We start from the raw sequence: 27,990 nt of genomic DNA on the forward strand, positions 1-27,990 counted from the left end.
TGTGTGTGTGTGTGTGTGTGTGTGTGTGTGTGTGTGTGTGACAAATCAGCTGTCAAATTCAGCACACGAATAAAAATGTTATACAAAACCCAATGAATCTTTGAACCGAGCTGCTTTCTATATATATGTATTCTCGTTTTGATTTGTTAACCAAATTAGAATCGATCGATACAGTTGCACACAATTAATTCAGACACGAGCATGGTACGCATTGATTGAGAGCGACTGGCAAAAATCCCATTTAATAACTACTATAATGCGACAGTGACAATAGCAAAAAAAAAGAAAGAATCTGAATGAAAGAAAATATATGACGTTCAATGTGTCGGTTCTGCCCGCTGTGTGTTTTTCTCTGTATATTGAGATTTGTCTATCCGGGTCGGCCGTTTCATGTGATTTACTATAATACATTTCATTTTATTAGCAATGATCTGGCAGACTGGTTGTCGCTACTACAAAGTCGTGTGGTCGCCGCCACCACCACCACCATCACTACCGCACAATATTTTCTGACGTCTGAACGTTTTTTATCATCATTATTTCCTCTTTCTCTGTAAACACTTTTTGATTTGTGCAAGAAGAAAAAACGCATAGCCGTCGTTCGCAACAACAATTTACCCCATTCAATTTGTTCACATGAACAAACGAAAAATCTAATAGAAAAATGGACTATAAATGTATGAGTACAACATGAGAGTAGATATAAAGATTGAGTTGAACTGTTTGTGTCTCTTTCGTGGCCGTGTGCGTTTAAAGAAAGGGAGCCTCAAACACCGAACACCAAGAGCACATGTAAAATAATAACTATTGTTTCATTGGACATTCGCGTGTGCGTCTCCTAATCACTACTATCACTATGTGTGTTTGTAATGCTAGACTTTTTTGTACATACTGTGTGTATGATATTATATAATTCTCGTTTTTACGGTTTCCGAGGAAGAAGACAATGCGATAAGCGCCAAACGCCAACAAAAAATCTCCCTCTAACACTTTGTGCTAGGCTCACTCTACAACTCACTCAATAGCAAATTTCCGACATACACGCAGCGGCGACAGCAGCAACAGCAGCAGCACCGATAGCGTGCTCTCGCATTCGTTTGCTATCTCTGTTCGACTTGCTCCACTAACTGTAAACACAATTCTATGGTCGTCTCAGGCCACTCACAGTATATGTACATACTTTTTCCCCGAATAACACACACTCACACTGAGACGGCGTGTATTTTGAAGATGGCGGCATGGCATGTTTATGAAACAACAGCAACAGCAGCAACAGCAGCAGCAGCATTCGGTAGCTGTTAGCTATATAACTGTGTTAGTGTGTACGACGACGATATCACAATGTGCATCGTCTCCACGACAATCGAATTTTATGAACTTCACTTCAGTCTCGAACTCGTCGTGCTGTTATCAATTTGTGTACGGTCGACGGTCTTACGGTTCGCCAAGCGAAACACAAGAAAATAAAAAAAAATAAAAATAAAATCCATTATCTCGAAATCACAGAGAGAAAAAGCAACAACACACAACAACAACAAAAATAACGTACGGAATTTCAAATCGACAAAGTTCATCGTGTCGCGCATTTCAAAAGCAAAACATGTGAATTGCACATGAAATGTACTAGCACTAATCAAACACATAAAAAAAAATCGAGAAAAAAAATGTGTAGTCAAGTGAAATGAAACAGAAATTCTAGTGTGAAACAAATCGAAAGTAAAAGAAAAATAACTTTTTTTTTTCTGTTTCATGTATTGTATTATTACGCGTTTGAAGTTGCCGTCGCCAACTGATTAGTTATGTCAATAAAATGAAACCAAATGAAAATGTGAAATTGAAATTGTTGTTGAAAAGAAGAGACGCACGAAATAAGAAATGTTTTTGCTAAAATCTGGTAAATTCTTGTGTATTTGTGTATAAAATTCGGTTAAAAAATCAGGAATGACGTCTCGTTTTACAAACAGAAAAGGTTTTTAAAAAAAGAACATTCGTATTCAGATGATCTGTGGCTTGAGCTTTGTATCAAACAAACGCACATACACACATCATATGTATACATATTAATATGGACCCCTTTTTCTGCCAGCGATTTATTGATTCATGCTCTACATTTCGCACCGAAATTCCTCGTTTTTGCAAGAATGAAAACATTGTGGCTCTCGTGACTGTCGTCTGAGTGAGTGAATATATGTGATGTGGTGCGGTGTGGTGTTGTGTGTGTATGGAAAGAGAGAGAGAGAGCGTGTGAGAGAAAGAATATTTGCCTTTCGGTCTTCCGTCTTTTTGGTTGCGTATAAATTTTGTTTTGTGTGTGGATGACGGAAATATAACTCTTTCCATCTCACTCTGCCTTGTCTCGCATATTATTTACAAAACGGACGAACCTTCGACTATATAAAATGTGTGTAACATGGTTCTATTCGCAATTGAACTATGCTGCCGGAAAATTAGACCTATTTTTAAAAGCGGTTTCAAACTGTGTTCATCCAGTGAGAATAAATTAGCTGACGACATACAGCTTGTAAGCCAAAGCGAACAGCAACAGCGGCAGAAAAAGTATGAATCGCAATCAAAACATCTAAAGAAGAAAAAAAACCCATTAAAAGTGGATGAAAAGCAAATCTATGGACGTAATAGATAGGAATCTCGGTTAATGTTGTGGTCGCTCGTCGACGACGACACGAATATCCACCTCATCGCATTCAATGGAAAAGAGATTGAACAAACCAAACCGAATATGAATCATAATTCAAAACCGTCACTTGGATGAAAACTGCGGTCGTAAAACCATATAGCCACATAGAAACACATACAATTTTTTGTGTGTCCCAGTGGCAGCTGGTTATCATTTTATTCTGAACTTTTCTCTCATGGTGCATGTTTTTTTTTCGTCGTATACATGTTCTGAGCTAAGCATCACTTCGAAATGATTAACTATGGCAATTTCAATATCGAGCACATTTTTAAACGCTGAATTCCATACGTATAAAATGGATGTCATGCGGCCACTTTTTTGAAAAACCAAATTTCCTGATTTTAATGTTAACTCGGCCAGCAATTAATTTCCATGGATGTGATACTTAAAAACCACAAGAAAAGCGAAATAAAAAAAAACGCCACCGCCGAATTATCAATGAGCTTGTATTTGATGCGCAAAAAACACATTTGCTACACATTCGAAGCATTCAAGTTAAATGATTCAAATGAAAATGGGAAAATATGGTGTTCTTCGAACGAATGAACCTAACAAAAAATGCTCAACAACAAAAGCAATCAATTTTCATTTGCCAGAAACCAATTTTTCAAATTTTTGAAGGGTGAGCGAAACGAAAAAAAAAATAAAAGTTCGGAAATGGCATTGGAATGGAGTAGAGAGTATGGTTTGGTAAAAATGATATTTTGCTATGAAGCAAAAGGCCATAGGCTGAAGGTATGTATGAATTCTAATAGAGAAGCTGAAAATTCAAATTGATTTCAAGCGTTGTTCAAAAGCGTAAAATTGGGTTGGTCCCTTCAATAGAAGAATAGTGCTTAAGTACATAGCCGACGGGAATTGGAATCGAACCCAAAACTAAGCCAAACAGAGAAAGAGTTGGAAACAACGCAAAATATATACAAACACACTGCCTGCAATAACTCATCCACGTCGTCATTCGCAGTAGCATCAAATACTCGTTTAGGCATGAACGAAATTTTTTATATTTTTTTGGTTGTCGATTTAGCTCATGTGAGACTACGCGTGCGGCCTTTCTCATTTCCCATTTAAAACAGCAGCAGTAATTAAAACCAATTTGCCCATGAAATAATTTCGTGTGGTTGATTCTCCACAAGAAGGGAAAGACACAGAGAGAGAGAGAAAAAAAATAGAATTATTAATGAAAATGTTCGTCATCGCTTTCGCTTGCCGAATGAACCAGTTTCCAAAAGTGTGCACAAGCTGACAAAGTTCCCTTGTTTGATTCATAAATACAAACATTGTGCAATTCTCTTCATTTATTTAACGCGAAACTTTTTTTTTGTCATGCCGACTGAAATTTACTTATTTGGCAGTTCATTTATTTTCCGCCGTTGATGTATTCCGTTGGAGCGTCGCCCATTTTACACATCATTTCGTAATTTCATCTCCCTGCGTTTTTTTCGCTTTTATTTAGGCGCCGTCGTTACCGCTGCCGCTGTCGTCTGCTATTTATTTGAATTCTTTCCAAGTGATGCGAGAGTGTGTTTGAGCTCCCTTCATGCCTTTGTTTACCGGAACAAAGTTCGCATTTTTTTGTCCGCCTTCAGTGTAATTAATTCTTCGGCTAGTGTGTGTGTGTGTGTGTGTCTATGTACGTGAGCGACACCGTTGTTTCTTTCCATCTCGCTCTTTCCGTCTCTCTTTTATTTCCATTTCAGTCTCAATTTCCATTTTTTTTTTCTCTTCTGTTCGTAATTCACCTTTCGACAATATTTTTTTGCTTTTGTTTGTTGTTGTTATTGTTCCATTCTCTATTTGTTTGGCATTCAACATCATCATATTTGGTGTGTTAATAGCAATAAGTCTTTGAGTTCTTAATTGTTCAATCGCTGTTACTTGTACTCGTCATATTCGCAAGCACATGACGCGAGCGCGTTATATTGATGCCCCGTCAAATGAGATGTACTCGCGTGTGACTTAATTTCATCCAATTTTTTTTCTATTCTTCTTCTTCTCTCTCTCTCTCTCTCTCTCTCTTTCCCGTTCTCTTACTGGGAACTGTTTGTTGAACGAATATATTATTCTCTGTGGATTTTTTTTCTCGCTCATACTTTGCGTGCGCTTGCGTTTAACATTCAATATTTCTTCGTTCAAACTGCGCCTAATTACAAATTAAATTGCAAATAAATGGGCTTGTCAATTACATTCGCACTTCGTGAATGGCTTTTATTTATTTAGCATTTTTCGGTGTGTTTAAAGAAGAAGAATGTGCTTTGTGCTGCTTTTGTATTATGAAATATTAACATTCAAGTTCCCACCATTGGCGATAATAATAGTAGACACAAAAAATCTATCCGTGAGAATACAAAATAGCATTTTTGCAAACAAAGCATCATATATTTTCTTCTTCGTCACTTTGCATCTCACACACAGAAAGAGCAAAATTGTTGAGTTGTTATGGTGTTGTGGTGTCATTGATGATGAAATGGAAGAAAAAACAAATGCGCAAATTAAATTTTCAAGCGATCGGTTTTTTCTGGGCGCAAATCTCCTTGAAGCTCATAACAAATACACTTTAAAGTGGATTTCAATTCTTTAGCCGGATCAGAAAAGAAAATCGCATCATTTGCCAAAGCAAAATGTTTTTTTTTGCTGTGAAATCTACACCAACATAATTCGGCAAGCGTTGCAAAGCCGACAAAAAAATGAAACCAATGCTAAATTCGACCTAAGTGTGTCCGGTTTAAAAGTCGAAAATCCTATTTTTTAGACGTTGCCGTCATCGGTTAAGTCCCTTGGGCCCTTCAAAATGAAATTGCCTGCGCTCAAAATTCATATCCAATTCATATTTTAATAAATCGCCCGGGAAACATGGATTTGTTCACGTCATACATATTTTGTATCAGAGGGTTTTCAACCATGCTTCACTTTGGTGTCGATTTTCATTTCAAGTTCAACATTCAATTGGCCGTCTCTCTATCGCCCACTCTCGCACATGATCGCTGTCGAAACAATGACAGCGTTCGATCGAATTGCTGGAATGCCATTAAAAACGGATTGAAACAGCATTCCATTTAAAGTGTAATTGATTGATACACATGTGACATGTTATCAACTTTAAATGAGATTCATGTCGTTGGCATTGTACGGAGTCGAGATTCATTTGTCTTTTAATGAAAAGCATTTCCAGATGAATATGCAACTCGGTTTTTTGTTTTAATTGGTTGTTCCATTCGAACGCCGCCGCGCATCAACAAAACCATGAGATTTAAACTGTAATCAGCTGTGTGTAGAATGTTCAGTGTTCACGATGAGAATTACATTCTGCTGCAATACACCGATCAATAATTCAATTAGTATCGTTGTGCATCAATCGGTAATCAATATCCATCAGGCAAATGCTATCATTTTCATTTTGTTAAATATATTTATTAAACTTTGCGTTTATCACATTGTGTGCAATCCTTTTTTTTCTGAAAACATTATGAAAAAAAGAGAATTTATTTTTTATCATTTTTTTTCTCTTTGCAAATCCGATGACACCATTTTCCATCTCTCTCCATTCGAATACATTTTTTCGAAAAGTTTGTTCTTGAAGTTTCACCTTCGTACCATTCAATAATATAGAAAACAGAGTCTCTTGTTCGAAAGATTCGGTTTGCCTGACGTTTATTCCGTAGAATTGTTTTGCGTAACTTTATGTTTCTTGTGATTCCGAGAAATATTTTCTAAATGACACCGAACATATGGCAATGTTGTCTGTGTCAAGTAATTTTCTGTAGAAATAATTTACCTTCATTTTCTTCTTCTCCGGACAGCTCGACACATTTGCGTATGTTGAGTGTCTTTTTTTGATGGAAAATGTTTATTTTTCTTCTTACTTTTGCCAAACGCAAATAAGAAATCCCAGAGAGAAGAAAAAAAATTCAGCAAGTGAAAGGAAAAAAAATTGTGTTAAAGTTTGATAGATTTTTCTTGAAGCTAATATGTCTGAAATTGTCTGCCATTTTTCAGAACGAAATTCAAATTATTTTCCTTTCGCATTTTTTCCTCTCTTTTTCTCTCCCTCTCTCTCCCTCTCTGTTGCTGCTTCGTTAGACTGACGAAAAAATTTCGAGCACGAAGTGTATTGTTGACGATTTATTCGGATGTAATTCCATCATGAATATGCAATATGCATTCAATGAATTCTCCTACCACATGAATTATAGAACAGACCGTAAAGGTGTGAGTATACACAATTTTGGGGCTTGCGAGAATTTTTGCGAGTTCATCATTTTGCCATTCAACGTGGAGCCAACTGAAGAACTTGAATGAGGATGATCGAAAGAGAAAAAAAAAAACAAGACGCCGACAACCGAACCGAACCCACATTCTTGAGTTACATGGTATTTATGTCTTTGTTATTTTCGCATTAATCTGACATTTGAGTCACAGCAGTTGCGATGGCTGCTGTCAAACATGAACCAAATGATGTGAACGTCGAGACAACTGCTGCTGCTGTTGATGCTGTGTGGTTGATAGGCAATGGGTGTGTGTGCGTGAAGGTCGAATGCTGAGTAGAATTTCCATTGAATCGAAAATTCAATTCGCAAAAATATTTTTCCCATCGATTTTTGGTTTTTTTTACACTCTTCAAAGGTATTATTATTGTTGATACTGATTCGCTTGAGGGTTGCAAATCATTTAATGGTTCATTTGTCATAGAGTGAACGAGAAAATGAAAAACGTTTGCCGCATATTCCAAATGCACCTTCTATTGTTCGTTACCATTAGTAACTCCTCATTACTGAAAGTCATGAAGGCATGCTCAACCAGCAAATTTCTTACATACACACAATAAATGCAACCCGTGTTTCGTTGTCTACCATCATTTGCTGCGTGGTAGCATTCAAATCAACTGGGTTTTTTTTATCATCAACTTCTGGAAAGCTCACAAACCCGTTAAAATCCACAGCAATTTGAGATATAATGAGAAAAATGGTAGAAAATAGATTGAGACAGGCGTGGGTACCGAGGCTTAAAACCAATATATATTTTGAAAATGAATGTGTTTTCCTGTACAGCGACAACTACGCCACACCGCCACAAAAAAAAAACGTTTCACACAGCAATCAAATTGATTGCACAAATTGTTGTGACTCACAACAATTCAATCAGAATTCGGGATTGGTGTGTCGCACCTGTATGCACAACACTTTGAACTATATCGTCATATGACTATCACACTCAATCCACACGGTCGATGGTTTTGCTCGTAAGGTACATTGCTCAAGTGAGAACAATGCAACGAAAAACCAAGAGTTATGTTCCGGTTTACGGAAGCGCACAGGAAATTTAAATGTGGCAAAAACCAATTTCCATATCTTTTTTGTTCTGTACTGCACTCCTTTTATTTCCATTAAGTTAGTCAGTCAGTCAGTCGTCGGGTTGTCGTTGCTTCTTCATTATTTTCCTTTTTCCTCACTATCAACGCCCGTTCCCCTGTGCTGAGACGCGGTGAGCATTTTGTAAAGTGACGCCAATCTGATTTATACGACTTTTATATCGGCAAGATTGAATATGGTAACGAAGAAAGAGAAAGAAAACTTTTTGCAAGAATACCTATGCAAATCTATTTATGCGATCTCATTTGCAAAGTGCTCATAACAACTATTCATTTGCATTCGTGGTTTTCTATATTCGTTTTTCTCTCTCTCTCTCTTCTTTCTCTCTTCTTTCTACCCATGAACATAGACATTTTCTCAAGTGTTTTTATTAGCTCTTTGCACGAAACAAATTTAAATTGTTGCTTTTTATGCAGTCAACATGCACACTCACATACCGACTGTACCGTAGTGGGGCCGACATAAGTTACTGTTTAGTTTATTCATTAGGCATGCGATAAGACAGCTGCATCTCGTTGTTGTTTTTTTCCTTGTTGAAGTTTGCAATGAATACCGTAAACAAAAATATCAAACTTTTAGATTTGTTGCCATGAAAGGAATGCAGTATTTCAAAGCTTTATGCCCTGAAAAATGATGATCGCAAACTGAAAACTCGACAAACACACACGCACACACTCCAGGAAAATGAAATATATATATACTATATGAATGCTAAATGTGAGAAAATGAAAACGAAAAATTGTCGGCATATCAAAAACATACTCACGTTCCGTCTAAATTTCCACCGAAACTTTAATGAACCTGCCATCAAGTCGAATTTTTCATTTTTTTTACCGTGGAAAATAATTATTACATGGTCGGCATCGTAGAATCGTACCGAATGCGAATGTTACGCGCGATAGTGAATGAAATTGGGTATAACATCAACATCCGGTGATAACTACGTACCAATAAACAACCTGGTGTTTATTTGAGAAAATGATAGTAAAAAGTCGTAAAAAAATGCGCTACAATGTTGTTAAACTTTAAATAATGAACCCACATTTTCTATTACTACTAATTACCCAGTAGAAGCAATGTGTGCCAGTGTTTTTAATTCGTTTCCATCAAGCAATTGCCATAATACTTGCGTGTGCGGTTGTTTCGATGGAATTAAAACGGGTAATTTTTTGTTGGTTCATTCTTCTTCTTATTTTTTTCTCCAGCGATGAAACTCTCATTTTATTCAGTCGCTCATCATTTGGAAACTTTGACCAATGCTGTTAGTGGTAATGAGGAAAAAAAACCACTTTTTAAAATCCATTTGGAAAATGAGATACCATTTGTTTGAATGCACAAATAAGGAGGAAAAAAAATTCAGTTTCATTTCGTTTATTGAAAAATTCCCCTATTCTTTTCGCTCAAGCATTTTATTCTTTATTCTTTATTCTTTATTGAAAATGGCAATTGGGGTTTATACATTTAACAGCCTTTAAGGCCACTTACAAAATGTAATTGGAATTACTTTATGGTTTACAATTTTTTGTTTATATTAAAATTGCGAATGAAGAGAGTGATTACATTTTAAATATTTTTTCTAATAATTAGATGTTTTATTTTCATTTTTTTCTGTTGTTGTTTTTTTTTCTTGTGAATGTAATATTAAATGATTCAATACTGACGTCCTTGAATTGTATAAAAACCGACATATAGTACATCCTGCCATCCCCTTTAATTACAAAACTGGGAATACTTTATGGCAAAACTTATGGATGGCAAATGTTCCATATTCAGTTAAAAAAAAAAAAAATTTACCTAATAGCAAAACGAAAAAAAGATCATGATTCATGAGGATTGTTAGTAGTATTGAATGACTGATTGCTGATTTTTAATACAGTTCGTAAATTTCGTAGAAGTTTTTCATATTTTTTCAATGAACCCAAATGGAATATTCTTGATTGTAATTTGTGCCAGTACTTAACTACTAGCGTAGCTGGATATTACTAAATTTTCTCTAAGAGGCCTTCTGCCAAATCAAATTCGCTTCGTCGACCGTCGATTTTGATTGTTGATATTGTTTGCATCAATGGCAATGTCGTTTGGTGTCGCGAACAGAACGCGTAATTTTTCTTTTCGCTCACGTTGATTACGATCAAGTAGCGTTGCGTCGTTATCTTTATTAAAATCAATCTACGACCGGCACTGGGTCAAAGCGATAAAAAAAACAGTTTTATTATCCGTCTTCCTAAATCTACATACTCTATTCGAACTATCGAAAGGCAAATCCACGACGAGAGTAATGTGTTCCGTGTGAGAGATCGGGACGCATTTTGGGCGAAAAGTGCATCGCCACGGTGAATCTATTCATAAAGTCATGTAATAAAAGTTTGTGTGTTGCGAAAAGAGAGCATTCAATTGATATGGCGGAATCTCTCTCGTGGCGGAAGGCACATATTGCAGCCAATAATCGTAAAATGCAGTAAAATCTCGCAATCTATTAAAACTATTGACGTAAACGAGAGAGAACAAAGCAATTGAGCCTCCTCAAAAACACTAAAAATAAACGTATACAGATACAAAGTCAATGCAGTGAAAGAGGAAAGGGGAGAGAGAAAGAGAGAGAGATTGAGCTAGAGAGCGAGTACAATGCAATCAGATTGAGAATTGGATGGTAATTTTACCGTTGTTTGATTGCAATTTTATGCACTGGAAATTACGGGGGATAATAGTTTGCAGCATGTGCAAATATGGGCGAAGGTGAAGCGATATATGTATTCAACTGCTTGCTACCTTTGCAACGCTAATTTGTTTATCGAACTTTTGCGATCCATTGCAAAACAGCAGCAACAGCAAGCAGAAAGAAAAAAACATATCACACATGCAAAAGCTCATATCACTCCTGTCTGCCATCGGAGTCAAAGCGAAGCATATACACACACACACACACACACAACTTTGGCAAATAAGAGAACTAGACACATACAAGTACATAAATTCTCCCGGCTAAACATATTTCACTTAAATAAATTGGAAACGCAACATGCTGCACTTTAAAATATGCGCATTAACTTTGCACAAGAAATGAAAACACGTTTTCAACATGCTAACGGTGGAACGGTGCGGACGATGTTGACGACGACGACGTCGACAATGGCAACGGCAACGGCGGTAAAAAAGAAATTCCTTCAAGTCATGCACACAGGGGGCACAGCCAATGTGATGCCGTTTAGTGAATGTGACGTGTGCACTATTTAAAATCAAGCAATCCATATTTGAACATGTTTTACATGAAATTTGATCAGATTAAATGTTCAAATGCATTCTTGGCACGCGAACCCCAAGCACCATGCTAATGCAGGCACGCCTGGGCTACGTTCAACTAAAAACTACGGTGTGTGGTGTGCGAGCACAAGTGGATGAAGCACAAAAATCATCTTAATTGGACGCCACCGTTTCGAATCCATTAAAGCGAACTAATAAAAAAAAACGTTTCTGTCGATGTCTCGAATGAAAAAAAATAAACCCAACGCCGTTCACTCTGGAATGAATGGACAAGGAGAAAAACATAAAAATAATCGTGTTTTATATCACGCTACCCATTTGCCAAAAAAAAAACACAAAAGGCAGTCAATGGTCAATAATTTCAGACAATTTTTTTTAATTTGGGGGGTAATTTTGGAATCGAGTATGGGTAATTCCAGAAGTGATGAGCAAAAAAAAACATCACTTTTCAAACTAGATTCTGTCTAGTGTAAACTCGTTTCGCAGAAAAAGTGAGGACTAAAAAAAAGGTCCTCACTTTTGAATTTTAAATCAGAGTATGGGTAAAATTTTTCACATAGGGGTAATGTACCAAAATCAATTCAGAGGGGGGTAATTAGACCCCTCGGACCCTGCTTCAGAAGCTCTGATTGTGCGTGTCGAATTTGGAAATTGTTTAAAATGACAAATAAACATCGAGATAATTTTTTGCATGCGATTGGCACTGAGGTAAAAATCAATGGAATGGTAAAATTGTTTAATGTGTCCCCAACATACGGTGGCACCGGAATGATTGATTTTCTGGCTCTGTCCACCGTGCATCTTGAAATACGAGCGACAGTGAAGACAATTTATCATATCACATCGAAATATCGGCAATACATGGAGGTCTATGCCAATAAAACCATCACATCGATGGGCTCGTTTCGGCGAATTCATGGCATTTTAACTGTGAACCTCTTATTTTATGATTGTATGACGTGGGAACGGTCAACAAAACAATTTAATCAAGAGTAAAATGTAATCAAAGCACAAGGAAGTTTCGAAGAAGTGTGTCTACTTCAGTTCAATACATGTCTCTCTATGTGTGTGTGCTTGCTTTCATTGGCAAGGTCATACCAATTTACGCAACGGAAATATCACAACATATGCGTCGATATGGAGAGAAAAAAAAACGATTTTCACATGCTCTCGAAAAACGGCACGAAAATTTATGGCAAAAATGTTTGCTTTTTCATCATCGGAGAACGCAAGTGGAATAAAGAACGGTTAAATGTATTCTATGGATTGATATCATTTGCAGCATAGCTGCCAGCCATACAGCTCATACATAATCAGATGATTTAGTAGAATTAGAACGTTGCTTGTTTCGTGGACTTCTGTCTCACTCTCTATTCCTATTGAATGAAATGAAAATCGGCTCACACTCTCGTGCACACAGAAATCGTAATCATCAACTCCCATCCATAATAAAGTATAAAGAAAAATTATGCCATCCATAATGTTTGCTGATATTTCTCCGAATGGCATTGTGTTTGTGGGTTGGCGATGGTGCTTGTGCGTGTACAAGTTTGTCAGTCGCATTGACAAAAAGGACGAAATTAGCTGATGAATTTATAAAAACGGATAATTATTTTTTGTTTTCCTCGGCAAATATCGGTTAACGATTACCATGCAATATGACTCATATTGTCAGCTTCGTTGGTTTCAATGTGACACAAATTTTGTGTAGCATCATTTTTGAATACTTATTTTTTGTCGGCTTATATCATTTTGGACGTTTGTCCATTAATAAATCGACGAAAAGAGATAAGGGAAGAACAAATGACAGAGAGAAGAAAAAAATTCCCTGTTCCAGAGCCTATCATGGACGCAATAATATTACAAGAATTATGCGTAGTCATAACGAACGAAGTCGGAATTCAGCAGAAGTTTTTTGCACAACTGACAAGTAGGAGAGCGAACGGAGGGGAGAAAGGAAGAACGCAAAAGTGAAAAAAAATCAATTCATTTCGATTACGACCAACCAACCAGACAAATCGTACAAAATATGAGCAAATGAAATGAGCCACATACACACACATAGATACACAGTTAAATGTAGCCATAAAAAAAAGAAAAGTCGCAAATAACCATCAATTGCGTCTGTACGGTGGGGTTTGACGATGAGTGTTTTGAACAGTGTCCCAAAACAACGACACCAAATCTCGAAGCAATTTTCGTTTTCAGCAACAATAACCATAATAATTGAATGTTTGCACGTATCGTAATGTTGAATGTCATTGGTATCAAACATGCGATTTCTGCTGCTGCTGATGATGCTAGAGCTTAGCAATATAACATTCGCAGAAAAAAAACCATTTTTCCATTGAATGTCATGATTTGCGTCTCAATTTCTTGGAAATTTGAAATTCAAACCAAAAAGCACAGAAGATCTGGCAAATATTGTCGTTTTAAAATTCGCAATAGACGAACCATTTGTGGAAAATGAAGAGAGAGAGAAAGAAACGGCGGCGACGATGGTACAGTAAATGGTAGCGAACGGGGAGCATCGACTCGCATCAATATGACTGCTCATTCTTCGGTGGCAATCTGCTTGCCATCAGATGAAAAAAAAATGTTTGTTCCAATTACGTTGTCTTTGCACAAATTCACAAAAAATCATTCTATACCGGAAATTAAGACAAACGAAAATCCGTGTTGTTCTTTCTTTCTTTCTCCACTTCTACTTCTTCATTGAATGTGACGGATTTTCTCTGTTCGTGTTGTAACAAAATCACAAAAATTACTTGTCGCATTCATTAGAGATCATTGTGCTGGGTAGATTGGTTGTTAAACGCATTTTTCCCATGCATACTGAGCATTTTTTTCCCCTCTTTTGGTTAAATTATTTTTATAACTTTATGCAAAGTGTAAATACCAATTGCAAGATAGAAATGGTTGCATAACATTGTTTCTCAAGTCGTAGGAATTTTAATACGGAATTTAGATTTTTTTCTATTCGGATTCCATGGTAAACATGGATTATTCCTCGCTTTGTCCTCACGGTTTAAAAGGTGAAATGCGTATCTATTTTGTTTCTGAAGCGTAAGCAGAAAAAAAAATCGGGACGAAGAACGTAGATTGCGGCCGCCATTCGAATAAATGCGAAATATTTTATGCAAATATGAATTTTACACCAGAGCGAGGGAGGGAGAAATATATTTTCATTTTTGACTAAATAAAATCTCGAGAAAAGCACCAGCACACTCAATTTTTGTAGGTACGTTTTATGTGTGCGTTTCGTTGGCTTCAACATATCGACCGTGCGAAGAAGAAATGTTTCGACAACATAAGTGGGTCTCTCTTTTGCTCTCCATTCATTTGTTCGTCTTTTCAACATATCTTCTTGATGATTCTTTATGTGTTGCCGAATTCAATTTCAACGGTTCGGATAACATATTCTCACCTTGCCGCCGAATAGAGTCGAACGATATTTCACGTGCACCATTTAGATTTCGGTGGTATAAGCTATTCGAAGCGGATTGAAAAGATTTAAAGGGAATTGGGTGAATGTGGTGAAAGACTCCGATTTCAAAAGACCAATTGATTTTGATGAATTCAATGTGTGTGTGTGTGTGTGTGTGTGTGTCTGTGTGCGCCATAAATACGTATATATTTTCAATGAGCTTCGAATTCGATTGATTGGTACGTGGTTTCCAAATAGTTTGTATCAATTTTCGAGGTTTCATTTATGAATTGTCCGACACATTCATCATGGTTAAATGTTTTCGCAGAATTGGCACATCTTTATCCCTTAAAAATACACAGCTTCTGATTCTGCCGAAGGCAGTAAAGTATTTTCGGCGTATATCACAGATGAAATGTTGAAACGTCGTGTTAGCCGCCCATCTTTTTTTCTGGTTTTGATGGAATTTTCCCCAAACAATGCCTAAGAGATCCATCGTTGAAACGGCCTTTTTCTCATTGTTTGCAACACATGCCATTCAAAGCTATAATGAATGTTTCCTTTCGGCACCATTACGTGAGAGAGAGAGAAAGAAACGAGAAACAAGCAGCGGCAACGCGCGCACTTGCAAACAAAAGAACCGAAAGACACTACGGTACCAATGTTAATGATAATGTATTGGCAAAGTTTTCATGTGTCGTATATTTTCGTGTTGTTGTGGCTAGCCAGACTGAGACCTGGCTTTTCATTGGCTCAGCATATTATCACCCCCACAAAATGGATGTGGAATTATTTCCGTTAACCACGAAAACGCAAGAGCGAGAAAAAAACACACTCACACTACAACTTTTCGAATGGATGGCGCGAAAATATGTTTGGTAAGAGAAGAATAAAGAATAGGCCGGTTCATCGTGTTGATAAGCAGGTGTTTAAGAGGAATTGATAAGCCTGAAATACACTTGGATTGTTGTTTGGTCGACAGGTGGCAGTCGAAAACTCGGCCGAATGTGTTATCATTCGCTTGAGCTAACAATTTGCTCTCTCTCTCTCTCTCTCTCTCTCTCTCTCTCTCTCTTTCTCTCTCTCTCTCTCTCTCTCTCTCTCTCTCTCTCTCTTGCCAAGAGAAAACCTCATTCGACGAATGCACGAACCCAACAACTACAGCACGCGCATAGCGCATACACACAAAACAAAAAAATGTGTGATAAAACAACGGTACACTCGATGAATGGTGCTAACCGACCGACGAACAGAGCGAATATGTGTGAGAGATAGAGAGATATTTGGCCATTTAAGGGTGCTCATTATTTTTAGTAAATGGCTAAACTGCTCCAGCGAGGATAGAACTGAAATGTGAAATAATTGAATTTATTCGGTGTTTATCACTAGGTCGGTGAGCCGGGAGTTGAGCTGCGGCGCGTTCACTCAAATCGATTTCATTAACGTAAATGGACATTTCCACGCATTTGCTTCCAATTAATGAATTTTTGGCTTTTAGTGCAAAATTACAGGCCTCCACTCGGGACAAAAACCTAGTGGAGAAGAAGACGACATGAAAGAAAACCCAATTTAGATAAGTGAAACAAAATACTCTCCATCTTCGTTCGTCGCATCAGCCGTCGGGTGGCATATGTAAAACGAAAAGCGTAGAATTAAATTTCATTGAGAGAGTAAATCTTTTGAGAATGTTTGCACACACTTTCAACGCCTAAATCAAATCAATAAATAAACATGCAATGTCGTGGCTTTGTCGATCCCATTCCGCGTTTTCACAAGATAACATAACAGAATTCCGACGAATTTTCACCACCCAGAAAAAAAAGCTTTCGCTAGTTGACACTAACAGACATTTCTTGGAAGTTTTTAATTTGAAATTGTTAATCAAGTGCAAGTCATAGCCAAGCATATCGTTTACGGCTGACATTCAGTGCGTACTTGGAACATCGTCAGAAGTTTCCGTTTACTTTACAAGCGAAGAATTTGTGACTTGATGGAAATTGTTATTGGGAAATGACCTTACTCAAAGTTCGTACTTTGTTCCATTGTGATGCCCGGAATTGGCCGAATAGCATTTTCAGCACCTGCTCTCATTTCGATACTGTATCGATGTCTGTGAGCCGTACCTGGTATTTTTTTTAGAATGGGGTTTTGATATCGATGACTGTATCTCTTGTAAAGGGAAGAACGATAAAGATTGTCGAGCTTGAGATAAAGGCAGCCAACGCGACTCTTCCGCTTTTAAATCGAATCCAATGCAAGATCAGCTGCTAAGAGGTTTGATTCCAATGCAATTTGCATTTCAAGTGGCGAGGCAGCAGGAAGCATGTTTAATGAGAGGAAGGGACACAATGTTATGTCATGTAAATAAGTAAAATCTCGGAAATTGAAGTTGAGTGTCTTTGAAATCGGTTCTCGACCGATGAAACGTATCTGCTCAAAAAGCACAATTGTGAAAACTTCAACGACATCATTCGCTTTTCCATCAGCAATTTTCATCCCATGATATTCCCTCTCACACTGTCGCGCTGTGAACGTTGCTGTGTGACACAACTTTGCAATCCGCAAACACATGCAGAGAAAGAGAGAGGAAGAGAGGGGGGAGAGAGTAAACATTCCTTCGTACGATTTTCGATGCTAACGAAATGTGCTGCAGCGTTCAAAAGAAAGTGTTTGAGAATATATTGAGCGTTTGAAGGCAGTCATGGATGAAATATGCGAGAAGTAAACTTCGATGAGTTTATTCACGTATAAAATTTGCGATGATAAATATTCGATGATTTAAATCTTTGTGATCATGATATAATGCTCTCTGTATCGGAGCATATCACTGACGGCTAAATCCCGGTCGCCTTTGCAAACACATACCGTCACACAGAGAGAAGGAAACAATGACTCTCTTTTGTCGCCTTTAGTTATTTTTACCTTGTGTAATTTTGTCTTCAGTCGATTTTTCCTCTCTTTTCATCTCGAGGTCCTTCCGTTGCCATTGTTCTAAAAGGATATGTATCGAGCGTGTTGAATTATATAAGTGTTATATCCGGATGCTTCATAGCTTTTTTGTCGTTGTTGTTTTCCTTTGGCGCCCGAGAAAATACACTCATAAAACATTCATTGCGTTCCATTTTCACAAAGCTGCGCTGCATATCGTCTGAACCGTTTGATAGCAGGTCGTGTATGTGTGTATATATTTGTTTTTAATACTCTTTTATCTTTTATCCTAATCCTCATTGTGGCAACAATGCAATCATAAAAGACGAAATGTACTTCTGAACACTTTGGTTCAATTTTTCGCCTCTCTCTACTCCGCCGTTCCATCGCTCTTGGACAAAATGCAATTGAAGCACTAAAACAAACATATCGTGCCAGCCAGCCAATACGATGATGATGATTCCCACTCACGTACGGCGCCCATCGCATTAAATGCGTTCCACTTTGAATGCATGTTGCAACTTCGATAGAAAAAACTTAACCGAACTACTGGATAATGTTGGAAGTTTCAGGTGACAAAAGCAATGCAGCAATTCAGGTGTAGCGTTTTTTCTCCTCCACTCTTTTTCCAAACAATATCATTGGGGATGTATTGGCAATATTTGAACGAAGGAAAATCCTATTAATATTGAATTTGCAGCAGCACGAAACGGCATTATTCCGGAAAATCCATTCAATATTCCTCTCTCATTTTCTATTCATTTTCATCATCGTCTGTGTCAGTTTTTAGCCACGTCACAAAAATATATTCCAATTCTCAGTAACGTATTCATCGAATATTCCATGAATATATCGTGCGTTAAGAGTCAAAAAGCAATTCTGCGAAAAAGCAATTCAAACACGCTATAACTGGCAAATTTCCAGTCCCTACGCTAGAAATTCAGCGAATTTCATGGGAAAGATCACACAGCAATATGCAACAATTTCAACATTTGAAACTAATTTAATTCTTTTCTCGCTGACGAATTTATGTTTCAATTTTCATTTAATACGAGAAAATATTTGTCAAACGAAACATGAATATTAATGTATTTCAAAAAAATAGAGAGAGAGAGAGAGAGAGAGAGAGAGAGAGAGAGAGAGAGAGAGAAAGAGAAGAATTGACGATGAAAATATATTTAGTCATTGAAATTGGTTGAGATTGTTGTGGTGTGTGCTTTCGATATTTTGCTCTCTGTCTCTCGGTAGCAAATCTTATTTTAAGCACTACAGCACACATATCATTACTGGCACAACTATGACAGTCTTTGCACGAACCACCACGCACTCTCGACAAAATGAGATAATTTTACACAAAAAGTAAAAGCAGTTCAGCTGCCTGATTCACTGTAACAAGAATACGAATTCAGTTGTCAGTGTGTTTGAGTGTGTGGTTTCAATATTTCATTTCATTTCAATCTTTGTTGTTCGCATAAATCCATTAAAGCGACTTTAAATCATAATCATATTCAAACGGAATATTTACTCAAACCGCTGCTGCAAGTTGTATGATGTGTGTGTTTCTGTCGGTCGCTTGAAAATGACAACTCAACAGATCAAATCACCCGAAATATGACAAACAAACACAAAATATATGCACATGAATCGTTTTTGAGCAGCAAAATGAACGATATATTTTAATTTAATCTGCACTTTGAACAATTTACGGCGCATTTTCCTACTGAAACATACACTCATATATTAAAATCGATGTAATTACTGTGACATGCAGTTTTTCATTGCTAGTTTTACACACACACACACACACACACACACCAGAGCACCTCTCCGTAATAACTAACATGCATCCCGATATTGCCTTTATAAGTAATTAAAATATTTTATGGTGGAATAAAAATAGCGAAAAATGAAACATTTACGATTATTCGGAATGAATGCCATAAAACCCATTTCGTATATGATTCAAGTATATGACAGTGAATGCTCACGTATGTGTGTTGGTTTGGAGGCCATAGGGTTCACCACTGCTGGGACATCACTTGAAATTCCACCAACTCTTTCGATTCCATTGTTCCATATTCTTTCGTGAAATGTGAGAATCAAGGAAACGAACAATTTCAAGATGATTTAAGCGGATTCAAATGAGTTTTGTTGTGAACAGGGAAATGATCCCATTTAAAACTATTTTAAATGAGTATTTTGGAAATGGCAATAGTTTGCCCGAAGGTACACGTTGTCAATCGATTAAATCAGGTTAATTGATTTTCCCAAAACGACAGCATTAGGAATACCGCGAAAACATCGAGCGTGGCTCGTATCTGCGCAACGATGTAAACGTTGCGAATCTAACTTTACGGGCTACCATTGTTAATGGATGCATTCAGAGAAAACCTCACAATATTTGCTCATAAAACATTAAAGACTACATTTATTAGCGATACCTGGTCCATGACACACTCACAAACACACTTCCTTTTTTTAAATATATTTCCATCTCGTTCACTCTCTTTGACGTTGTCGTATGAAACTGGGGATAATAAATTTCATCTATCATGGGTTTGCTTTATCGTTTTTTTTCCAATGGCAAAGCATAATGGATGCCTTTTGCAATATTAAGCCATTAGCCATGAATAAAAATTAGTATTTACGGAACATAGCATTATCATATATGACGTCATCACACACAAAAAGGTTTCAAATTAATTTCGTTGCGTGGCTTTTATCGTGACATGGGATCAGTTATGAAAGGGCTCAGTAGAGCGGACTTGTGCCAGTGTGCCACACAGACAGAGTGTTTGAGTGAAATTGAGTGAGTGAGTGAATGACATATTGGATTAGAAGTTGGTTCCGGTCATGGAGCACAAACTCCATTTGAACCATAGGCCCAGTTTGATTGAAATGTGTAATCATTTGGTATTTAGTTGACTATTTGAGTTTGCAGACGATAATCGCTTTGAAATGGTTTCCTACTCAATTCGATGTACTTGAACGCGAGTGAGAGTGCGCACACATCAGTCGGTTGGCCGGTGTGTCGGTCGATTGATCGATACATCGATTGATGGTGCAATGGAATTTTCGGTAATGGTTTCATAATCCATCGAATGGAATAGCCTATTAAAAACAAACATTATTCTGTTCATTCTCGCAACCCAATCTATGTCCACACGTTCTGTGTACGTCTGGCTCTCTCCCTCTCTGTCAACACGAATAATTTAATGAACAAGAGAAATGGGAGATGGTTCTCAATCATTCGATGGACACATAGCACACACACACACATATCCTTGACAGAATTATTTACAAAACAAAAACCACAACTCTTGGCTCGATCAACGAGTTCACATCGTAAAATGTGATTGTGATTGTTTTTCCGCTCTAGATAAATAATAATTTTTCGAAATGACGGTGAAGTAAAGAGGATTTTTGAAGCATTCGAAATAGAAGAATCGAGAAAAAAGAACAGCAATGGCAGAAATTTCGTTTGCCAGTTATTTATATTTGTACAAGTTGGCTCGTGTAAACACAAAAGCAACGAATATATATATATATATATATATATTCTTGAACCCGAGCACTTCGTCGTTCCGTTCCGTTCCGTTCCGTTCGGGTTATTGGTTCTGTTTGTTCGCTTTTCGATGCTGTTGCTGCCATCGCTGTTGTTCTGTTGCTTCACATACACAACAAAAACTATTCACGAACAACAAAACAAATATGTCTCTTTTGCCCGTGTATCAAAAGCTAAAGATGGATTATGTGTGTTTGTGTGGCTTGCTGTGCTAAATGGAAATGTTTACTTAAAAACATAAATTCAATTTTCTACTGAATCCGATTATTTCAGCAAATATCGCTTATTACCACCAACATCTGACTGTGACACACACACACATATATACATTATGATGCGGTGGTGATGGTATAGTTGCACGTTAAACACGAAGCTGTTGGATGCTGTAACTGATTTATTTAAATTGTCACACAAACTAACACCCCCAATGTTATTTACATACCAAATCAGCAGCTATCCAGAAAATATATATATAAAAAGGATCAAATGTTCCAATTTACCTCTTGATTCCGACCTAGAACCGTATAAAATGTGAAACAGTGTGGAACAGTGTGTGTTTTGCCGATGTGCGCATTTTGTTTTCCACCTACCGAACGGTACAAAAATAAATTTTGACTTATGTGAATCAGATGCGGTTCAATCATTCCGCTGAGTCGCACTGTGTGCTGCTTTTGCTTTGATTTGTACCTTTTTGCATTGTCGCATGGATTTTGGGTCGTTCGTTTTGTTAGTTCTCTCTTTGTCGTCGTCGTCGTCATCGTCGTCGACATAAACAACTGAACCTGACAATGACACACATTATTTTCAATTTCAATGGGATTAAATGCGCGGTGACGCTTTGTCTCGACGCTATGCCGGATTTTCGCAATTCGATAGATTCTTTCGCTAAAGTGTGTTTTAGTCGTGTTTGAATTAAACTTGGCACTGCCAAGCAGACAAACAATTCGGCTCGAGAGTGTTAAACGGAATTGAATTATAATCGTTTCAACATTAACAATGTTCCGCATTTTCGGGCTGAGCCCAACGAGAGCACAAAACTCATTTCAACATTCGTTCCGATTCCGAACTATTTTCGAAACGCTACCGTGTGTAAACATAATCATTTTCGATTCGATTTAAACAGTGTGCGGCATTCGTTTGTGTTTATTTGCGCTGTGTATTCTTTCTCTTCGTCGCATTTTATTCACTCTCTCTCTCTCTCTCTCTCTAATTTGGTGTGATAACGAATTCGGCGATAAAGTCTGACGAAATTATCTTGCAACACTTAAGTACACATTCACTCAGTTGACGGTTTATTTGATTTCTAGTGTTTGAGCATGTCACAGTAAGAGTAAGAGATAATGTGGAAACACAAAGCACACATACACATACGCACTCGGTGTAGCTCACTCTCTGCGCGTCGCTAGATTGATTTCGTCATTTGCACGGCGCATAAAAATAGACTCGATAAACCAATAATGTAATATTGAAAGCCCGCAGATTAAATTGGTTTGACGTTGCAGCGTGAATGACTGGCGCACGGCATCACTTCAAAATCGGGTGGCTTTAATTGATTGGTTAAGGTGGCAAAACGGACACACAATGTGATAAAAATCATTATCATAAAGGCCTTCAAGGTAGTCGAACATCATAATAACGTATGGCGTTGTTTTTTCTCTCTCTCTCTCTTCTTTTCTTTTGTTTCGGCTCATTTTCCTCGATTTTTTTCGTTTTATGTCATCAATTATTATCAGTTGGGAAAATGAGCGCTCTATCAGAGATACTTCAACATGATTGATACTTTCATAAATAACTAAGAGTCGGAAACAAGCAAACGACGATTTTTCTACTTTCGATACACAAATCATTTTATCAATTTGCACTTGACGCGCAAAGATATATGGTCTTCATCATTCCTCATCACACACGCTCTGTCACTCCTTGTCTCTATCTGTCTCTCGTGCAGCACACTTCATTATCAGTTATTCTTCGTTGCCGTCGCAATCTTTTTTTTATTTCCTCCTCCAGCTTAAATGACGTTTATAAGACACTGCTCTTGATGTTTAATTGCAGCATCTCTTGATTGCATGTCTACTGATATCGATCGACGTTTGAACTTTGTGGCAACGAAGAAGAAGAAGAAAAAAAAACGACAACAACGTATTACAACGCGTCACAACTGTGTGCATTGCATTCATTCTCGATGGCTATCGTTTGCACTTCCCATGCATCGAGAGAGTGTTTTCGATTGATGAATTCGATAGGTTTATTGATTAAAATTCACATCTGCAAACAAACAGACAAATGAGATAGAGAAAAAAAATAAACATTTCCACTTGATATATTATATGGGAGTATGAAACTCCACGAATCAATCATTGTTTTGATTTTGTCGTTCAAGTGTGCCTACCACGAAAGTAAGCGTGCACGAGAAACCGAGTGAGTTTTAATGCAGTTCACAAGATTTTCAAGAGCCAACGCGGTGATACAAGTGGGCATTGAAGTTTTAAATATACAGGCATCAGTAAAAAATAGCGATGCCAAAGTGGAGAAAAATGCAACGTCGACTGAAAAAGCTAAAACCTAAGAATATCCTACATCTTTTACGCAAAATGTGAGTCACATATACATATTGAGTGGTATGATTGTCGATGATCGGCAGAATTTTGCATTTCTTTCGTTCCTTCATCTGTTCGCTCTTTTGCAGCAGTCGAATTAAGTCATATTATGTAAATCACATGGGTGTAATCGGATTCAAGTGAAATAGATGAAGCGATTATATGATTTTCGAAAAGGAAAAACGATGAATGCTCAAAGTGGAAGAGTGAAAGAAAGAGGAGAGAATAGAATGAGAATAAAATGAGAAAGAAAAAGAGAAAAATTTCCACATGGTGATGGTGTGTGTATGTGTTTGAAATGGGAATTTTGTGAATAATTCATGTTCGTTATAGAATCGAAACGAGATAGAAAGAGAGATTTTAAGTTCATCGGCTCGGTTGATATCGATCCAAATATGTGTAATGATTATGTTATTTGTCAAGCTCGGAACTCAGTAAAATTGTCCGCGTTATGCAGTGGAATGAAAAACGAGAGGGAGTGAATATAAAATAAACACTATATGGCCACTGGCCACGTGTTTCATATGCGCCTATTTTTCAACTGGTTCAGTTTTAGAAACAAATATTTTTTTAGTATTAAAAAGGTTACGTAGAAATTTAAACGAAAAACGGGAAGCGCAAAAAGCCCACAAATAATACGAAATCTCCGGCAAAACCCGTTTCATATTGCTGTGTTTCCAAAATGTCCGAAGGCATTCCAAAAGGTTCGTCACTTCGTAGTGTCAGTCGAGTAGTAGCAGCGCAGCAGCAACAGCAGCACACAGATATTCCGACGAAAAATCATAAATAAAAGATTTTAATTCAAACAAAAAAGTTGTGAAAATAATGCGTTGCTCCAAATGCATTATGCTTAGCGGCTGCAAGGTGCCACAATAAAATTCAATTTCAAAATGACGTCCTTTCACATTTTTTGGGCTTGTGCGAATGCCGATTTTATAAGGGCAGATAGCTAGGCTACTGCCAGAACAAACGATTAAATAAAACGAAATTATGGAAATGAGCAAAACAAGAACACGTAGACCGCGAATTGGAATCAAGCAAAATGCAGTCGGTGCATATTACAGCCACCATTAGACGTGTACAAACACCACAGAGCGAACTGCAGAAGAAAAAAACAACTCAAACAAAAAGCTGAACATTAATTAATTATTCATTCATCTATTTGCATTGGGGAAAATAAACTTTCTCCGTTGATTGAGGTGAAGCTGCTTGGTGTAGAGTATCATATAAAAAATTGTGGACGAACGGGATGAGCGCTCACTCTCTATTTATCTCTATTGCAAACAACAAAATAGCTGCTTTAAATGCAAACTGTGCAACGAATACAATTCATTTTGATTTAAATACGGTGCTGAAAAACAAACGCATAAATCCCAGGATGTGCTTTTCCTACATCTTTTTCAGCTGCATTGGGTTTTTTCTCTGCGCGCGCGATGAAACGTTCGGAATTTTGCGAGAATACGTAGAAAAACACACATAAGCATTTTCATTTTTATTGCTGCTCGTTTTTTTTTCCATGCTTGTCTGCTTAACTGATGGATTGCAACATTGCAAAATAGTAGTGCACCGATGGGGTTCGCCGACTCGCCAAAAGCGTGAATAATGAAAATACAGCTAAATATTTCATCAGATGATACGCGTATACAACGCGCGAGGGCCTGTAGCAAACGGGTTACGTGCTTTATTGCTCGTAAACCGTTGCTGTTTCCATAACCTCGGTGCGGTCATTTGCCAGACAATTATTATGTGTGTGTGGCAATTAAAAAATTGATATAGAAAAAAATCGAAACTTTCAATTGAATGCAGGTGTCTAACCCCGATAATAATTTTTTGCTTTTTTCGGCAAAGGGAATTCATCGAAAGGGATTCGGTTTATTATTTTGCGCACCGGATTAACCGGTTTTTTTTTTGTCAGAAACTTTGAAAGAGCAAAAGAGATTGGCTTCAAAGCTAACAAAAACATTCTCACTAATTTATGCACATAGAAAAATGACATTTGGTGTAAATAAATTCAATCTGAAACGACGTTATAAAAAAAATCTGATTTTATTGTGCGCTTGCACTTGCACTACTTTTTTTGTTCATATAGCGCACAAAAGACAATATGGTCGTATATCGTATATTTATACGAACTCGCCCTCTCACATCCTCTCTCTCTCTCTCTTTCTCAGTCTATCTGATAAAAATGAAAAGCGACGGCTATTAAAGCCAAAAACCGATTGTTATAGCAGAATTGCGCGAGGCGCGCACTGAACAAACAAAGAGCGATGGCGCGTAGTAAAAGGCACGCGAAGCACGGAAATGACCGTGTTGTGTTTGTCTATGAGTTGTGATTTATTGCAATCATAAAACAATTTTCATACAACGGTTTACAACGTAAACAATTGTACAGAAACACCCGATTGTTGAACCAGTTGGCCGATTGTATTGTTCGGTCGTGGCCGAGAAAGAGCTAAAAATAATCGATTTATAAAATGTTTCACAAGTGTTGCGATCAGTCGGTGCTGTTGTCGTCGTCATCGTTATAAAGTGCAAGAAAAATTGAGAGCTTGACTGGGTTTAAGTAATTGGGTGAGTGCTTAGGTCAACAAATCATCAAATCATCGCATTGCCAATTAACTCACCCACACGACTGAACTGACTGCAGGGCTCATGTTACCCTTGTCAACCGAATGAGTTTTTGAACCGATATCAAAACTGACTCTTTTCTTGCCCTTTGTTGTGTGCTCAAATAAAAGCTTCTATTTCTCTCAAACGATTGTACGTACACATTGGAATTTCAATAAAAATTCCGTGTGTTGTCACAAATAATTTGTGTTAGTGTATGTGACGACGCGTCGTGTATTTGCCACTCGGTGGAATGTGTGAAATAGTAAAGTGCATCAGCAATAAACTACTCCGAATGAAATATGAAATGTGTGCTGGAAATGTTGTCGGAATGTAGAGCATGATACAATAAATTTTCTATTGTTAATGGTTGTTTGTTTTTTGGGTCACACATCAAAATTATTATGATGTCATCGTCGTCGTCAAAATGATTTTGATTTAACGCAATATAAGAGAAAAAGAAACTAGATCACTTCAAAAAACAATTTATTTTTCACAGATGATAAGATAATCGGAAATCTATATTCAAGCTGAAACGAAAAAGAAGCAAATAAAAACAAGCGCGAGCGTCAACGCAACGAGAGAGAGAGAGAGAGAGAGAGAGTCGAAAATTCTATATATATATATATATATATTCAAAATTGTATGAGCGGGACTGAGTGATTGCGTTTGTTTTTATTTTTACGTGTGCATGTGTAAGAACAAGATTTGAAGCAAAAACAGAAAACAAATATGCACAAATTGACAAAATTGAATGACAATTGGGTGAAGTCGGTCGCATGAAAACATTTTACACGGAACTCAAATCAAACATACAACGGAATACAATTTTTGCGTTTGAATATTTTTAGCGGTGACAAACAAGTGAAAAAAAAACTAATTAAGAAAAAGAAGAAGAAAAGAAAACAAGTGAAGTGTGTAAACGTGTTTGCGCGCAAGCCAACGCAAAGCTCAATACAATGAAATTGATCATCATCGATCGAAGGGTGGCTGTGCTATGATTGCAACATTCTTTTTGATATTTGCATTCTTACGATCAATTCGGTGGAGTCGGCGTCGTGCACCTCCGCTCAGCAACGATGATCAAGAGAAATCGTTAATCGAGTCAAAGGATAAACTGTCGTCATTGGGTCACTCAATGTTTTCGCGCAGCGATTCATCAGCAACAACAACATCATCGAGCGGTGTTGGTAATGCCGCTAGCGGTTCATTTATCGCTGGTAAAAAGCGTGGCGATTCAACCGCATCCACCATATCAACATCCGTATTCTCAGAAACTGTGCACGATGGACGCCGTAGTTCGGACGGTGTTCGAGCGACGGGCAGTCAGCACAGCTTGCATCAGCAACAGCATCGTCGGTCGAGCGGCCGAATTCGACGGTTCGCTGGCTCTCGAACCACCATAGCCGGTGCACGGCGTCGAACAACTGGAAGGTTTGCTATTCAATTTTACATCCTCTTTCTCTCTTTCTCCCTTACAGTGTGTATATCTTAATCACAACAGCCAGAACAGAACAAAACGAACAATGTTATTATTTATG

General features: G+C 37.5%; 1 protein-coding gene across 29 annotated transcripts in view; it reads left to right on the forward strand.

The window, feature by feature from the left end:
• Window positions 1-27,990, forward strand: part of LOC129566488 (cAMP-specific 3',5'-cyclic phosphodiesterase) — a 144,800-nt gene that overhangs the window by 89,994 nt on the left and 26,816 nt on the right. For 2 of the 29 annotated variants that reach the window (XM_055442486.1, XM_055442490.1), the window contains exons 1-2: window positions 1,381-1,969; window positions 26,949-27,883. The exons of 14 other annotated variants lie outside the window; for them this stretch is intronic. In XM_055442486.1, the coding sequence (XP_055298461.1) occupies window positions 27,447-27,883 (437 nt within the window). In that variant the 5' untranslated portion in view covers window positions 1,381-1,969; window positions 26,949-27,446. Of the gene's footprint in view, window positions 1-1,304; window positions 1,970-23,620; window positions 23,839-26,948; window positions 27,884-27,990 lie in introns of those variants that run through there. 13 more of the 29 variants (XM_055442487.1, XM_055442491.1, XM_055442495.1 and 10 more) reach the window with 12 other exon arrangements.

The sequence above is a fragment of the Sitodiplosis mosellana genome, unplaced genomic scaffold (assembly GCF_009176505.1).
Source record: "Sitodiplosis mosellana isolate CC-2019 unplaced genomic scaffold, AAFC_SMos_1.0 Smas_scaffold_3, whole genome shotgun sequence".
In the NCBI taxonomy this organism is placed as follows: domain Eukaryota; kingdom Metazoa; phylum Arthropoda; class Insecta; order Diptera; family Cecidomyiidae; genus Sitodiplosis; species Sitodiplosis mosellana.